The 16,527-nt window shown below is 40.8% G+C and overlaps 1 protein-coding gene across 1 annotated transcript; it reads left to right on the forward strand.

Annotated features, from left to right (window-relative positions):
* Window positions 1–7,260: 7,260 nt before the first annotated feature.
* LOC134215424 (transmembrane 7 superfamily member 3-like) lies at window positions 7,261–9,681 on the forward strand. The gene is made up of 3 exons (XM_062694623.1): window positions 7,261–7,577; window positions 7,640–8,737; window positions 8,993–9,681. The coding sequence occupies exons 1-3, from the start codon at window positions 7,373–7,375 to the stop codon at window positions 9,532–9,534; spliced, it is 1,845 nt and encodes a 614-aa protein (XP_062550607.1). The 5' UTR covers window positions 7,261–7,372; the 3' UTR covers window positions 9,535–9,681.
* The last annotated feature ends 6,846 nt before the right edge of the window (window positions 9,682–16,527 follow it).

A 16,527-nucleotide genomic window follows, 5' to 3' on the forward strand; every position in this document is an offset into this window, starting at 1 on the left:
CTTCCTATTGCTCACCAATTCATCAAGATAATTTAAAATTAATTCCTTCCGAAAATTTCATTAGCAATTCATTCTGAAGTTTCCTGAGATTTAATCATCAATCCTTTCATCCAGCAATTCCCTTCACAGTATTCTATTAGAAGGCATTCATTTATCTATGAATTCCCCCAGGGAATTTCTCCAAAAGCTCCTCCAAGAATATATATGGAACTATGTCAAGGACGGAGACGAGCCAGCCTAGGGCTGAAAGTTTCCTTAATAAAGATAATAAAATAACTATGTCAAGGAATTCCTTTGGTTATTTTTTCAGCTATTTCTCAGGGAATCGTTCTACGGATTGTTTTACTAATTTATCCAGGAATTCCTCTAAGAATATTACCGGCATTTCTTCCGGAGATTTCCTGAATATTTCTCCAGAGTTCCGATGATAATTTTTGCTTCATCTGTAAATTCCTCTGGAAATTACTCCAGTGGGTACAGGATTGCATCAGAAGTTCGACTGAGAATTCCCCAGAAGATCATCTGGCAACTCCTTCAAGGTATCGTAAACTGCTGCAGAATTTTCTTTGGTATTCCTCCAGGATTTTTCTGGGAATTCCTCAAAAGTTTCTTCTGAAATTCCTGCAGGAGTTATTCTGAGAATTCCTCCTGCAGATCCTCTAGGAATTTCGTAGAAGTTGTTCCGGCAATTCCTCCAAGAGATTTTCTGAGAAGTTCCTATAGAAATTCCTCCAGGAGTTCCACTGAACATTCCACCAAAGTTCCTCTTGTTTTCCTGGAAATTACTCCACTAGTTTCACTGGTAATTCCTCCCGGAGTTTCTCTGAGAATTCTTCCAAAAATTCTTCTGGGAATTCTTTAGGAAATTCCTCTGGGAATTCTTCCAAGAGTTCCAATAGGAAATCTTTCAGAAGTTTCTCTGGGAGTTTCTCTGAGAATTCTCCCAGGAGTTGCCCTGGGAAATCTTTCGGGAGTATTCTGGAAATTCATCCAAGAGCTTCCCTAGGAAGTTCCTCTGGGAATTTTAGCATGAGTTTGTCTGGGAATTCCTACAGGTGTTCCACTTGAAATTCTTCCAGGAGTTCCCTTGGGAATTCATTCGGGAGTTCGTTTTGGAATTCCTCCAGAAGTTCTTCGGAGAATTCCTCTATAAATTCTGCCAGAGGATTCTCTTGTAATACTTCCAGAAGTTTTTCTGAGTAATCCTCCTAAAGGAGTTCCTCTGAGATTTTCTTCGGAAAATTCTCTGGGAATGTTGCCAGGAGTTCCTCTTGTAATTCTTCCAGGAATTTCTACAAAAGTTTCTCTGGGAATTCCTCCAAAAGATCCTCTGAGAAAATCCTCAGGAGTTCTTCTGGTTATTCTTCCAGGAGCGGAGAATTCCTCTATAAATTCTGCCAGAAGATTCTCTTGCAATACTTGCAGGAATTTTTCTGAGTAATCTTCCAGGAGTTCTACTAGGAATCACTAAAAGAGTTCTCTGGGATTTTCTCCAAAAATTCCTCTGGGAATGCCGCTAGGAATTCCTTTTGTAATTCTTCTAAGAATTTCTACAGAAGTTCCTCTGAGAATTCCTCTAGAAGATCCTCAGAGAATTTTCTCATGAGTTCTTCTGGTTATTCTTCCAGGAGCTCCTCTGGTAATTCTCCCAGGAGTTCCTTTGGGAATTTCTCCAGGAGTTCCTCTGGAAATTCCTCCAGAAGTTCTTCTGGAAATTCCTCCAGGAGTTTCATAAGAAGTCTTCCAAGAATTACTTTTGGGATTCTTCCAGAAGTTTCTCTGAGAACTCCGCCAGAAGTTTCATTGAAATTTTTCCATGAGTTCTTCTGGAAATTTTTCCAAAAGTTCCTCTAGGAAGTCTTTCGAAAGTTCCATAAGAATTCTTCCAGGAGTTCCTCCAGTTGTTTCGCTGGAAATTCTTCCAGGAGTTGCCCTGGGAAATCTTCCGGGAGTACCTCTGGAAAATCTTTCAAGAATTACCTAGAAACTCATTCGGAAGTTCCTCTGGGAATTCCAGCATGAGATCGTCTGGGAATTCCTACAGGTGTTCCACTGGAAATTCTTCCAGGAGTTCCCCTGAGAATGCTTTCGGGAGTTCGTTTGGGAATTCCTCCAGAATTTCTTCGGATAATTCCTCTATAAATTCTGCCAGAGGATTCTCTTGTAATACTTCCAGAAGTTTTTCTGAGTAATCCTCCTAAAGGAGTTCCTCTGAGATTTTCTTCGGAAATTCCTCTGGGAATGTTGCCAGGAGTTCCTCTTGTAATTCTTCCAGGAATTTCTACAAAAGTTTCTCTGAGAATTCCTCCAAAAGATCCTCTGAGAAAATCCTCAGGAGTTCTTCTGGTTATCCTTCCAGGAGCTCCTCTGGTAATTCTCCCAGGAGTTCCTTTGGGAATTCCTCCAGGAGTTCCTCTGGAAATTCCTCCAGAAGTTCTTCTGGAAATTCCTCCATGAGTTTCATAAGAAGTCTTCCCGGAATTCCTTCTGGGATTCTTCCAGGAGTTTCTCTGAGAACTCCGCCAGAAGTTCCATTGAAAATTCTTTCATGAGATCTTCTGGGAATTTTTCCAAAAGTTCCTCTAGGAAGTCTTTCGGAAGTTAGTCTTAGGAGTTCCTATGATAATTCTTCGAGGAAATCCTCTGTGAATTACACCAAGAGCTTCTATGAGAATTCCTCCTGGAGTTCCTCTGGGAATTCCTCTAGTCATTCTTCCAGCAGTTCATCTGGAAATTCCTTCAGGAGTTCCTCTGAAAATTCCGACAGGAGTTCCTTTTGTTTTCCCGGGTATTCCTCCACTAGTTTCACTGGGAATTTCGTTTTCCGCTGCAACTCCGGACCACATCGAAGTCAAACGCCACATAAACATACCTCGAAACATAAGTTTCCTTGTTTGTCCGTCTGGAACCGAACGATTAATGAATTAGTCATTTCCGCCCTAAGGTACCCACGACCAGCGTCTCGTCGATGCCTATGAGTATGCGCAAGTCACTAATATAGTTGCTGGTGCAGAACTGAATCCTAAAAGTCCCGAAAAGAATTCAAATTTAATGTCCCAATCCTACCTTAATTTTCTTTATTGGTGTAAATACTTACTTGCAAAAATAAATCCGTATTGCAGTATGCCACAATGCTTATTTTCCGGAAGAAAAACATATTTAACACTTTTCTGCGAAGACAGCATGAAAGCAATGTTGTTTCTGTTTCCAGCTGTCATTACCAAGCGCGAGAAGAAAAATAAAAAAGCAACATTCGAGTTTATGTAATATGCTTTCTGAGGGGAAACATAACTAACATTATCTAACAAGAATCTAACCTCTCACACTTTGGTTGCTGGGTACACGCTATTCTGGAGCTACCCATTTTTGGGTGAAAAATCACTCAGTCTTGTAAAAAGGGCAGCTACCCAAAAATGGGTAAATTCTTACCCACTTTTTGGGTAAGCAACACTCATTAAAACTGAGTCAAATCTACCCAGATTTTGACGTTTGACATATGTGTTGTTTTTACCCATTTTAACCGATTTTGGGAAACCACTAATAAATAACTTACAGTAAATGAAGGCGAATGATTGGTTCAATTTGGATCACCGGTAGTAAAATATACTGTTACATTTGTTTATTTGATTTATATATATTTTTATTCTTTCGTATTTTACTAACAGTTTAGTATCCTAAATGACGCAGATCCAGTTCGATTACATGACACGTTTAGATGCTATTTTTTCTATATCACATTCAAAATAATATTTCATCAAATCGAATTAGCGCATTCATTAGTGATACATATCGTTTCACAACGTGTCAATCTATTGACGCAAATGGTAGTAATAAACAAGCAATGGTAAATAGTGTAATGAACAAGCAATGGTGTTACATTTTCTCGGCTGCAATGGCCTCCTTTAAGTTGGCACAAACTTCGTTAACGCACTTCCGGGAGCTATTCTGAAGAGTTTTATATAACAGAACAGAGAAAACGTCTTGATGCTTTTGCAGATTGTTGGGCACTTTTCGTCCGAATACATGGAAACATTTCCAAAATACATCAAGCGAATTGACAAATGAATCGTTCGTCCAAAGAATAACGTCCTGAAATACAATATGGTACAAGCCTGTTTTGAACGTGTCCGCCACACAGGCGATATGTGGATCGTCATAAGCTTCTTTGATGTTCTCGTTGATATCCTGAAAAATAATGTTTGTTTTCAGTCGTATATTGATAGTTGAGATATATAATTCATTGTATAATTTACCTGTGTCCACCTGTTACCGCTTATACGCACAAAAACCTTCAGGTGCAAAATCAGAACATACGCGCCATTTTGAACTTGCGAAAATTTTCAAATTACCGTTTACTCAAATCTGGGTAGATTTTACTCGTCGAAGAAAAATTAATTTACCCAGATTTTGACAACTCCTCAGAGGTCGCAAACATGAGAGAATTCTACCCAGTCACTGGGTAATCTCAGAATAGCGTGTAATGATTTGAGAGGATGGGCGTTTTTCGGAAAAATATCGATACTGCCGAATCGATATTTTTATTATCGAAATATCGATGCCGAAAAATATCGGCGTTGAAACATCGACATTCCGATATTGTCAGCGTAGCACCAACTTAGAATTCGGAAGTCGGGACTTCCGAACCGAACTTTCTTCCGAAGTTTTATCTGTCAAACTAATTGATGCGCTGTTTAGCGCATCTTTAGGCGAATCTAGCGCACTATTTCCGAAGCTGGGAAAGTTGCCTGTATCTGGAGAAAAATCCAACTTCGGTATAAAAAGCGGTCTAGCTTTTATCCGGATAGACAATATATCAATACGTCCGAAAAATTAAAAGCACGACCAAAAAAAAAATAAGATTTCTTATTTCAGGTCATCGAATTACACATCAAAGATTCGCTGTTTTTAACAGATTGTGCCTAATGTGCTATATTTTTACTTTAAAAAAATCGAAATCCGATACACTGCCAAAAATATCTATATAAGATATATGTGTCGCCGTTATAAATTTTTGCAATAGCTCCACCCTAATATAATCGATACAGAACCACACATAAATTAAATAATTGCTAATTCGAGACCACACATAAAGTTTATTTGGACATATATTTTATTAGTAGTTCGCGTGGAGAATGGTTATGTGTGCGCTGATATCCAGCATTTTACGAACGCTAATTGGGAAAAAAATATCGAGTTTTTTGCAGTTTAACATAAAGAGCATGCTCTCCTGATCTCCAACATATTTTTATTTTGTTTGTAAACCTTTTATTTACATTTTTATACAGCAAACAATAAGCCATTTCAATCGATAGAATGACACTAACATTCATAGAATGACAGTTGGCCCATGCAGCATAAGAACAAATTTTTAGCTCCATATAAATTTAAAATGGAAATTAAAAATAGTTCCGGGGCTCCAAAATTCTGAAAAATTGGGGTTAGTCTCAGTTTTTTATGCAGATTCAGAATATGTAAAAACATATTGCTTTTCTCACCGAAGAATAGACTACCGTGCAAATTTGTCGAAGTACCGAAACAAATGCTCACACGTCCAATTGTATAGAAATTAGCGAAAGCACAATCCAAAACATCATTCTTGCACCTTATCTCACACCCCAAACAGCTCTTTCTTGCAGTGGAGACGTCATCCATATATGGAGAAACTGGTGGGAACATATTTTGGTGGGACAATATTTTTTGCATGGGAGTCGAACACGGCGCAAAATTTGCAATATATACCCCTAAACAACCCAATTGCCGCCACAATCAAGCTTGGTTTTTGGTACACGCTATTCTGAGATTACCCAGTGACTGGGTAGAATTCTCTCATTTTTGCGACCTCTGAGGAGTTGTCAAAATCTGGGTAAATCAATTTTTCTTCGACGAGTAAAATCTACCCAGACTGGGTAACGGTAATTTGAAAATTTTCGCAAGTTCAAAATGGCGCGTATGTTCTGATTTTGCACGTGAAGGTTTTTGTGCGTATAAGCGGTAACAGGTGGACACAGGTAAATTATACAATGAATTATATATCTCAACTATCAATATACGACTGAAAACAAACATTATTTTTTCGGGATATCAACGAGAACATCAAAGAAGCTTATGACGATCCACATATCGCCTGTGTGGCGGACACGTTCAAAACAGGCTTGTACCATATTGTATTTCAGGACGTTATTCTTTGGACGAACGATTCATTTGTCAATTCGCTTGATGTATTTTGGAAATGTTTCCATGTATTCGGACGAAAAGTGCCCAACAATCTGCAAAAAGCATCAAGACGTTTTCTGTTCTGTTATATAACTCTTCAGAATAGCTCTCGGAAGTGCGTTAACGAAGTTTGTGCCAACTTAAAGGAGGCCATTGCAGCCGAGAAAATGTAACACCATTGCTTGTTTATTACTACCATTTGCGTCAATAGATTGACACGTTGTGAAACGATGTGTATCACTAATGAATGCGCTAATTCGATTTGATGAAATATTATTTTGAATGTGATATAGAAAAAATAGCATCTAAACGTGTCATGTAATCGAACTGGATCTGCGTCATTTAGGATACTAAGCTGTTAGTAAAATACGAATAAATAAAAATATATATAAATCAAATAAACAAATGTAACAATATATTTTACTACCGGTGATCCAAATTGCCCCAATCATTCGCCTTCATTTACTGTAAGTTATTTATTAGTGGTTTCCCAAAATCGGTTAAAATGGGTAAAAACAACCCATATGTCAAAAGTCAAAATCTGGGTAGATTTGACTCAGTTTGGGCCAGAGTGTTGCTTACCCAAAAGTGGGTAAGGGGGAATTTACCCATTTTTGGGTAGCTGCCCTTTTTACAAGACTGAGTGATTTTTCACCCAAAAATGGGTAGCTCCAGAATAGCGTGTAGGGTGAAAACAGTTTGAAGTTTGGGTTGTGTCGTCTGACACAAAAACGATAAGTTTCCATCATCATTATGATTAATTCATGATGATGATGATCGCTACGATGTCAAACGACACAAGCCAAACGTCAAATCGATTGCACCCTACCAGAACATGAGCAAAGTTGTGGCGGCCATTACCGCACGTAAATTGCTGGATACATCATAAGTTAAACCTATGGATTTTTGCCAATAAATATGTGTGGATTTTTAGTAGTGTATCAGCTACAAAAAATCGTACGGTCAAATATCGAACATAAAAAAATCGATACAAAATATCGATTAATCGGAGCGAAAATATCGATTCTCGATATATCGTATCGGTATCGCCCATTCCTAGAATTAAGATTAAGCTCAAACAAAAATTTTGTTTTGGTTTGTTGTTTTCATAATATTGTATACCTTATCAGACTAAATATAATAAAATTCTTCGAAATCAATGAATTCTGAAAGTTATTTTTTTACGATTTCAATCTTGCTGGTCTGTAGTACATATTCACATCAATATCAAGCCGGAAACTTCACTCCAAACTCCATAAATGGCGGACAAGCAGGGTTCCTTGTACAGGGTGCCAGTACAAACAATTCGTCAGAATCGGCGAAACATGCCGAAATATTCGTGGAACCGGTTGAAGATAAGTTTGGTAAGATTTACTAGTAGAGTCTATGTATCCATCTTGCTAAACAACATTTTTTTGTTCAACAGCTTACAATGTAGTGGAAATGAGCGTACCTAAACACATCAAGATGAACGACATCAATGAATACCGGGAGATAGTCCTCCCGGCTTATTCCAACACAAACATTCAGCTGATTAACATGGCTCGAAGTGGTAAAAACGTAGGATTTGCATTAATTCAGATGAATGCATACGAATTCAACGTTACGCTTAGCTACACCAAAACTATAATAGAAGGAAGTCACTTGACCGGATTAAATCTTGGGCTGATCATGACCAGAGATGGTAATCTATTCGCCATCAATACAAATCCCCATGAGGATATATGGGTTTCATTAGTTCTTATGCTATACAACACGACAGCTCCATTACCGGGAGGATGTAATATGGAATTTCCGGTGGATGTGTCCCCTGTCATGAACCTAACGCTGAGAGATTCAACTATTGAAGTTGATACCCCACCTGCTTCTCTGGCAAGATCTTTCAATAGTTCCGATGATAGTTGTGGCAAAGCACGGCTTGTGTACGAATCTTACTATTTATCGATGCCGTCGTACGATTTCTCACAGAGAACGTATTTCACCTACATTCGTAAACTGATTAGTTATGCAAACGCAAAGGCTTCCGGTCGGTTAAATAATTTGACTGGGACTCTACCAAGCATCAAACGAATCTATGATAGACAGATTGGCCGAGGAATGGTTTTCGTCACGGTTGTAATTGATCCGGTTCATCGAGGATTTTCCGCATATGTTCCAACCCACACATACGCCTGTCAGCCATTTTCCAACATTGTGGGATGCTACGAGTTCAACGTTCCTATCCGGATTATTGGATTAATTGTAACGATTATTATGGCTGCGGAAATCGTTGTTGGATTTTGTCCGATTTTTGTGAAAGCTTTTATATGTGGTGGAATAGTGGGGCTACTGGGAACAATGAAGTTGGTCAAGTATTACAATTTATTCGTAACGGACACGGAATTCATTGCTATGCTGGTTTTGGGAGCCATCATTTGTGCCGTGTTGTTCCTGGTGATATCAATATACTGCCCAATAGCGGCCATACTAATCTGCAATTTTCTTGTTGGCTATATGTTATGCAGCGCCATTTACTACGGATTATGTGAGTATATTATGACGTTTGTGAATGAGAATTAGGTACTTTTGAAATCACTTATAGCAATTCCTTAATAATAAATAGTTGATGTAAACAACTCGAAATCATAGATTTTTATGCATGAGGTACTCCAGTAAATTTGAATAACTGTTTTTCGTTGATGCTCTTCTCACCATCTATTTTTGAAATGTCTTGTAGAGTTGAAGAAATTTTCTTAAGAAAACTTGAAACATGAAATAACATATTCTTTCCTCTTTTCAGATGGAAACATATTTATTCACCTCTACATGGCTTTGTTTTTGCTGCTCTGTGGTATCGGTCTAGGATTGCTGCTTAGTTCCATTCCAGTATTCCTACTAGCGAACAGTTTTCTTTTTGGAGCTGTTGCGCTATTCTACGGAGTCAACGTTGTGTTTAGCGCTCGTTTGCACTATTCGCTTCGTAACCTGTACCATGGAGTCTACGAAGACAACTACCAAACCGTACTATCCGATTCGACGCTGGACACCAACGAAATAATGGCCTGTACGAGCTTTGTCATCATTCTCACGTTATGCATCTATTTGAGAGTGCGCTGTCGGCTTCGGGAGAATCAAGCTTTGCCAAGTGGATTGTGGGTTCCTTGTGGCCACCGTGGATCGAGAAGTAGCCTTGCAATGTTAGCAGACGACGCCTTTACATACGATCATCCGACAATTACTCGTTGGACCAGCGGGGACGATGATGTGTTTGAATCACCCCAAACAAACACAAGATTTTTTGATCGCTTGCGTAACTTCAGAAGGCAGAGAGTTCCTATGTAATTGGTAAGAATGAATATATTCTTTTTTGAAAAATCTCTGAATATTTAATCTCCTTTTCAATTGAATTTTAATAACTTTGCTAAATTGTTTAAATCTAGTAGTTTATTCTGCACAGATAATACATATACCATGCTTAATATAACAAAATTACGTTTTGCTACTTTTATGATATTACATCCCTGAGACGTTGAGTATAAATTATGCCATTGACTAATGAAGAATTCGGTGTTTACAAATATGTTCCACTATGGACCTTATAATGGATGCCACATTTATTTTTACTCTCGATCTTCACATGTTTTGATCTTTAATTACACTTCGTGAAGCTTTTTTATCCACGTCAATTTATCGTTTACACATAAAGTGACGGGGATAGCTTCACGAAGTGAAACATTCACGGTTTTCATGCTGTCCCCAGCGACGGTATAATCAAATTATGTGCTCCCAGTATTAATCTTTCATTTGCTTCTGATATCCAGGCCAGGTTGGCCCCCGTCAAGGGCGCCAGACCTTAGGGGCGCCGAAATCAATAATTTTGGTAAGGGAAATGATCAGCGAATGTAAAACTATAAAGTTGCCATTGTCCGTATGAATAAAAAGTAAAAATCCACGCTTTACTACAAATTATATAATTTTTACCGTGAAGTACCCTAATTTTGCGCACTTAAGATCTGACAAAGTTGAAACGTTCATAGAAAAACATGTAGTGCCCATTTGGGAACATTTGCTACTGCATCACGCAGTAGAATGATTCTGAGTTCTCAACAAAATGTTTTGCAAATTTTGCTGCTATATAAAATAATTTGCGGTATAAATCTGAGACCATTGTATTGTTCCTTATTTCGCGCATGAAAATAGGATGGTTCCTAATTTCGCTCAAAAGTGGTTTTATGAAATATAATGAATTGACCAATAGAAGCATGTATTATTTATTCAGACTAAGGCCGACGTGGCCTGTGCGGTATATAAGAGTCTTCTCCATTCGGCTCGGTCCATGGCTACATGTCGCCAACCACGCAGTCTACGGAGGGACCGCAAGTCATCTTCCAACTTGCCCACCTTGCCCGCTGCGCGCCTCGCCTTCTTGTGCCCGTCGGATCGTTGTCGAGAACCATTTTCGCCGGGTTACTGTCCGACATTCTGGCTACGTACCCGGCCCACCGCAGTCGTCCGATTTTCACGGTGTGAACGATGGATGGTTCTCCCAGCAGCTCATGCAACTCGTGGTTCATTCGCCTCCTCCACGTACCGTCCGTCATCTGCACCCCACCATAGATTGTAAGGAGCACTTTCCTTTCGAAAACTCCGTCCGTAGAGGACTACCGGTCTAATGAGCGTTTTGTAGATTGTCAGTTTGCTACGGCGGCAAACTCTATTCGATCGCTAGCATCTTGCGGAGTCTAAAGTAAGTACGATTTCCAGCCACTATGCGTCTCCGAATTTCTCTGCTGGTGTCATTTTCGGCAGTCACCAGTGAGCCCAAGTACACAAATTCTTCAACCACCTCGATTTCGTCACCACCGATAGAAACTCGTGGTGGGTGGCTTACATTGACCTCTCTTGAGCCTCTTCCTATCATGTACTTCGTCTTCGACGTGTTGATGACTAGTCCAATCCGCTTAGCTTCACTTTTCAGTCTGATGTAGGCTTCCTCCATCCTCTAAAAGTTACGTGCCATGATATCAATGTTGTCGGCGAAACCAAATAACTGGACGGACTTCGTGAAAATCGTACCACTCGTGTCAATCCCTGCCCTTCGTATTACTCCCTCCAAAGCAATGTTGAATAGCAGACACGAAAGACCATCACCCTGCCGTAACCCTCTACGCGTTTCCAAAGGACTCGAGAATGCCCCTGAAACTCGAACTACGCACATCACCCGATCCATCGTCGCCTTGATCAACCGTATCAGTTTATCCGGAAATCCTTTTTCGTGCATTAGCTGCCATGCTGGTTCTGATCGATTGTATCATATGTGGCTTTGAAGTCGATAAATAGATGATGTGTAGGCACGTTGTATTCGCGGCATTTCTGCAATACCTGCCGTATGGCGAACACCTGGTCTGTGGTACACGCAAAACTGAAAGTATGCTCTTTTCGGGAGAAGTATGCTCTTTTGCGGGAGAATGGGACTACCCACAAAAGGAGTAAAATTTGATGCATAAAAAGCATAAGTTTTACACATTTTTCCTGTTTTTATGCATAAAAGTGAATCATTTGTGAATAGAAGAAAGGGGTCGTACACTTATTACGTAAGCATTTTTCCGGGTTTTTTGGTAAGATTTTCTTCATATAAAAGATTTTTTATTTATACGGAGCGTAAGATATGGACCGACCCCCCCCCCTCATAAGTGCTTACGTAATATGTGTACGGCCCCAAAGTCATAATTGTGCATAATATTTATTCCTTTTTAAGTGTAGTCCCATTCTTCCACGAAAGAGCATACTTTAAAGTCTTTTGTGTGTAAACTTTTTTAGCAGTGTAGAGCGTTCACCCATAAATCCCACCTGGTACTACCCAACGAACTCTCTTGCAATTGGTGTTAGTCGGCGGCATAAAATTTGGGAGAGTACTTTGTAGGTGGCGTTCAGCAATGTGATTGCGCGGTAGTTGCTACAATCCAGCTTATCGCCCTTTTTGTAGATGGGACACACGACACCTTCCATCCACTCCTGCGGCAGAACCTCATCCTCCCAAACCTTGGTAATGACCCAGTGCAGCGCTCTAGCCAGTGCCTCACAACCGTGTTTTAACAGCTCTCCTGGTAGTTGGTCAGCTCCAGGGGCTTTGTTGTTTTTCAGCTGGTCGATCTCCTCCTGGATTTCCTGGAGATTCCGACCCGGGCGTGCTCCTAGGTTCATTACCATACCGCCACCGTTGTCTGCCATATCGCCATTCAGGTGCTCTTCGTAGTGCTACCTTACGCTCGTTTGTAAGAAGGTTCCCGTTTATGTCCTTATCGGGCTGTGGCACGTGGTCCTTACGTGAACGGTTTAACTTCTCATAGAACTTTCGTGCGTTATTAGCGCGGTACAGTTCCTCCGTCTCTTCACGGTCTTGAACTTCCTGCTGTCGCTTTTTCCTCCGGAAAATCGAGTTTTGTCTGTTTCGCGCCCGTTTGTATCGTGCCTCGTTCGCCCTCGTGCGGTATTGCAGCAATCTCGCCCATGCTGCATTATTTTCCTCAACTAATTGCTCACATTCGCCGTCATACCAGTCGTTTCTCTGATCCGGAGCCACCGTGCCTAGTGGAGCGGTTGCGGTGCTTCCAATGGCGGATCGAATATCTCTCCAGCCATCTTCAAGAGATGCTGCGCCTAGCTGCTCTTCCGTTGGGAGTGCCACTTCGAGCTGCTGCGCGTAGTCTTGGGCTAGTCTGCCGTCTTGTAGCCGCCCAATGTTTAGCCGCGGCGGACGACTCCGACGCGTGTTGTACACCGTCGAGAGTTTTGAGCGCAGACATAAATACTGTAACGAGGTAGTGGTCGGATTAAATATCCGCACTGCGGTAAGTGCGTACGTTCGTGATGTTGGAGAAGAATTTACCGTCGATTGGAACGTGATCGATTTGGTTTTCCGTTATTTGATTAGGTGATTTCCATGTGCCCTTGTGGATATTCTTGCGGGGGAAGAAAGTGCTCCGGACTACCATTCTGCGGGAGGCTGCAAAGTTTATGCATCGTTGGCCGTTGTCGTTCGATACGGTATGCAGACTATCCGGTCCGATGACCGGTCTATACATTTCCTCCTTTCCTACCTGAGCGTTCATGTCACCGATGACGATTTTGACGTCCCGCAGTGGGCGTCCATCGTATGTTTGATCCAGATGTGCATAGAACACTTCTTTCTCGTCGTCGGGTCTCCCTTCGTGTGGGCAGTGCACGTTGATGATGCTATAGTTGAAGAAACGGCCTTTTATCATCAGCTTGCTCATCTTTGCGTTGATTGGCTGCCACCCAATCACGCGTTGGCGCATTTTTCCCAGCACTATCTAGCCGAATCTAGCTGTCAGTGTGAGCCGAAAACGAAACTCTCAAGAGCTTCCCATGGTAAAACTGTCAAAACGCACGCAAACGTATCCATTCTGCTCAGCTCTTCAGTAAGAAAATGTTTGCAGGCAATATAACAACAATAACACACAAAACAAAATTTATTCTTTTCAGGTGGCGCCTACGTTGATTGTTTTTTCTTGTTGCAAATTTACTTGCCGCATGACAACAGTATATATTAAATTTGATGTGTAGTATCGAGAGCTCCCTCCCAGGTAGAAGGTAGCCGCTCGATGTCCGCTTTTCCACACTTTCTGTCAGGTCCAGCAGATTTCCTGCAGCGCTACGACGTCGAAGTTGCGGGGATGTAATTCATCGTAGATTATCCTATCGCAACCTGCGAAGCCTAGCGACTTGCAGGAATTTAATTGAAAATGTCCGGCTCCGCGGTACCGTGAACAGGCTTCGTTCACCTCACCACCATGTTGAAGAGGAAATTGTGAGCCTGTAAGTGAGCCTGGCAAAAATGTGTAAAACAGTTGAAAAGCTGCTACAAAATAATACAAATGTACGTGAACACTTTTCTCCTTCTTCTACAATGAACGCAGATCCAGTGTCCAGTGTATCGCATGAGCACTCGCTTTCAAAAATACCACCGTTGACTTCTACAATGATTGCTTCGCCGTTTCCTGTTTGTTCGGATACTGCTACAGTAAAACTGCATTTATCGAACATCGCTAATGATGTTACCGAGGACGAAGTTTTGCAGATGATGTATGACTCTATTGGTATCACGGAAGTAATAAGAATTAAATGCTTGAAACCTGCTTGGAAGGGTGCGGCTACGATGGATTTCATATCATTCAAAGTTGAAGTTACTGATTGCTACCGCTCGAGCAGCATAGCATAGCATAGCATAACATAGTTACGGTGTACTTCGTAGATTGGACACTAGTGATACTCATGTTTTTCTTTTGAAATCCTTATTCAGATTGCTATCAGAAATCAAGGTGGGTGTGGTCCTTGATTTCAATCTAGGATAAAAATCACAAAATCATGAGGATTACTACTCCTGGCCACGCCCATCTTCACCGTAACTTGGGAGGGGAAGGAAGTGTTGGTGTAGTACTTACTTAACGAGAGGCCCCCGACTCAGCGACACTCTCATAAGTACTACGGAGTTGGATATTGGGGAAGGTATTCGTTGGATCAGGATTTGCCTGTAGCTGACAATGTGATCGAGGTAGATCTTACACCGTAAAACACCACGCAAAGGTGTCTACCCAGCGTTACGGGGGAGCTGATTGCTACCGCTCGAGCACCATAAATTCATCGAAATGGCCTAAAGGAATCCAATGTCGTGAGTTCAGGGACTTCTCAAACACAACGTGGATGCCAGCCCGTTAGATCTATCATGTGTACTGTAGTTGCAGAGAATATTTGTTAATGTTATTATTATTGATGTTCCTTTGTTCCTTTAACTTACTCGTGAGGCTTGTTTTTTTTGTTTCATATTTTAATACTGATTATCCGTTTCTATGTAAAGCTCCTTAGATATAAGTTTTCAATAAGACAACATCATGTCGGTTGAAATAAATAAACACAAATAACATTGAGCTAACATTATCGCACGTCACTAATGTTCCAAGTACACAAATTCTTCTACTACTTCAAATTTTTCACCATCCAGCACCACTTCGCTACCACCACCGCTAATGAACCCACGTTGATTGGCAGCGACCATGTACTTCGTTTTGCTGGTATTGATCGTAAGTCCAATCCTCGCTGTCTCCCTCTTAAAAGGCACAAAAGCCTCTTCCACGGCACGGCGATCAATCCCGATAATATAGGTATCGTCCGCAAATCCCAGCATATGCGATCTTGTGATAATGGTACCGATTTTTTGCACACCAGCTCTCCTAATCGCACCCTCGAGCGCTATATTGAACAGTAGATTCGAGAGTGCATCACCCTGCTTTAATCCATCTAAGGTAACAAATGACGTCGATATTTCATCCGCAACCCTTACACTTGATTTCGATCCGATTCAGCCGTATCATTTTCGCTGGAAAACCATGTTCAAGCATAATTTGCCATAATTCATTCCGTTTCACTGAATCGTATGCCGCCTTGAAATCAATAAACAGATGATATGTCTGCAAGTTGTACTCCTGGAATTTATCAAGGATTTGTCTCGGGGTAAACATTTGATCCGTCGATGATCGGCCCTCACGAAAACCGGCTTAGTATTCGCCGACGAAGGACTCTTCAAGCCGGCTCAATCTGTTGAACAGAATACGGGACATAATTTTGTACGCCGAATTAAGGAGGGTTATTCCTCGGTAATTAGCGCACTCCAGTCTGTGCCCTTTCTTAAAGAGAGGGAAAATGAGGCCGTCCAACAAGCTAGCCTCGTCTTCCCATATTTTCGACATAATATGGTGCAGAACTTCATAAACCTGCTCACTGCCATGTTTGAGAAGTTCAGCCGAGAGCTGGTCCTTTCCCGCAGCCTTATTGTTTTTCAGCTCTTTAACAGCTTTTTTAACCTCATCTATAGTAGGTGACTCCACAGCTTGTCCATCGTCGCTAATATTCATTCTGTTCAAAATATACATCGTTGAGAAACGTGTTCAAATGATTTGATCGACAAGTCAAGTACGAGACGGCCTTACAGTTGAGGTCGAAATACGTATCTGCAAAGATTACAAAGCGTGGTGGAATTAAATGGAAAGTAGGTGAAGGTGGTCGGTTGTCGCAACCTGTTGTTTTTGGTCCATAACTTTCGTCCAATTGCACATTCAAACCCATTCAAAATGAAAAACTATGAAGAGGGGGCGTTATGGCTCGAAAGATCAAGATCTATTGTGTCAATAGCAATGAAATTTATTACATTTAAGTACATCATACACATATTATAAAGATTTCAAAAATTGTTAGTTTTGCTTACAACTTGGCTTATATCCTGAAATTAGGCAATAAACTGATGATTTATCTTAATAA

Source organism: Armigeres subalbatus, chromosome 2 (genome assembly GCF_024139115.2).
Source record: "Armigeres subalbatus isolate Guangzhou_Male chromosome 2, GZ_Asu_2, whole genome shotgun sequence".
NCBI lineage: Eukaryota > Metazoa > Arthropoda > Insecta > Diptera > Culicidae > Armigeres > Armigeres subalbatus.

What these genes read in the sequence shown, in the direction of transcription:
- LOC134215424 (XM_062694623.1), top strand. Translation starts at nt 7,373, where the DNA reads ATGAATTCTGAAAGTTATTTTTTTACGATTTCAATCTTGCTGGTCTGT. An exon ending in ACCGGTTGAAGATAAGTTTG is followed by an intron (nt 7,578 to 7,639) that starts GTAAGATTTACT and finishes TTTGTTCAACAG; the next exon opens with CTTACAATGTAGTGGAAATG. An exon ending in CGCCATTTACTACGGATTAT is followed by an intron (nt 8,738 to 8,992) that starts GTGAGTATATTA and finishes TCCTCTTTTCAG; the next exon opens with ATGGAAACATATTTATTCAC.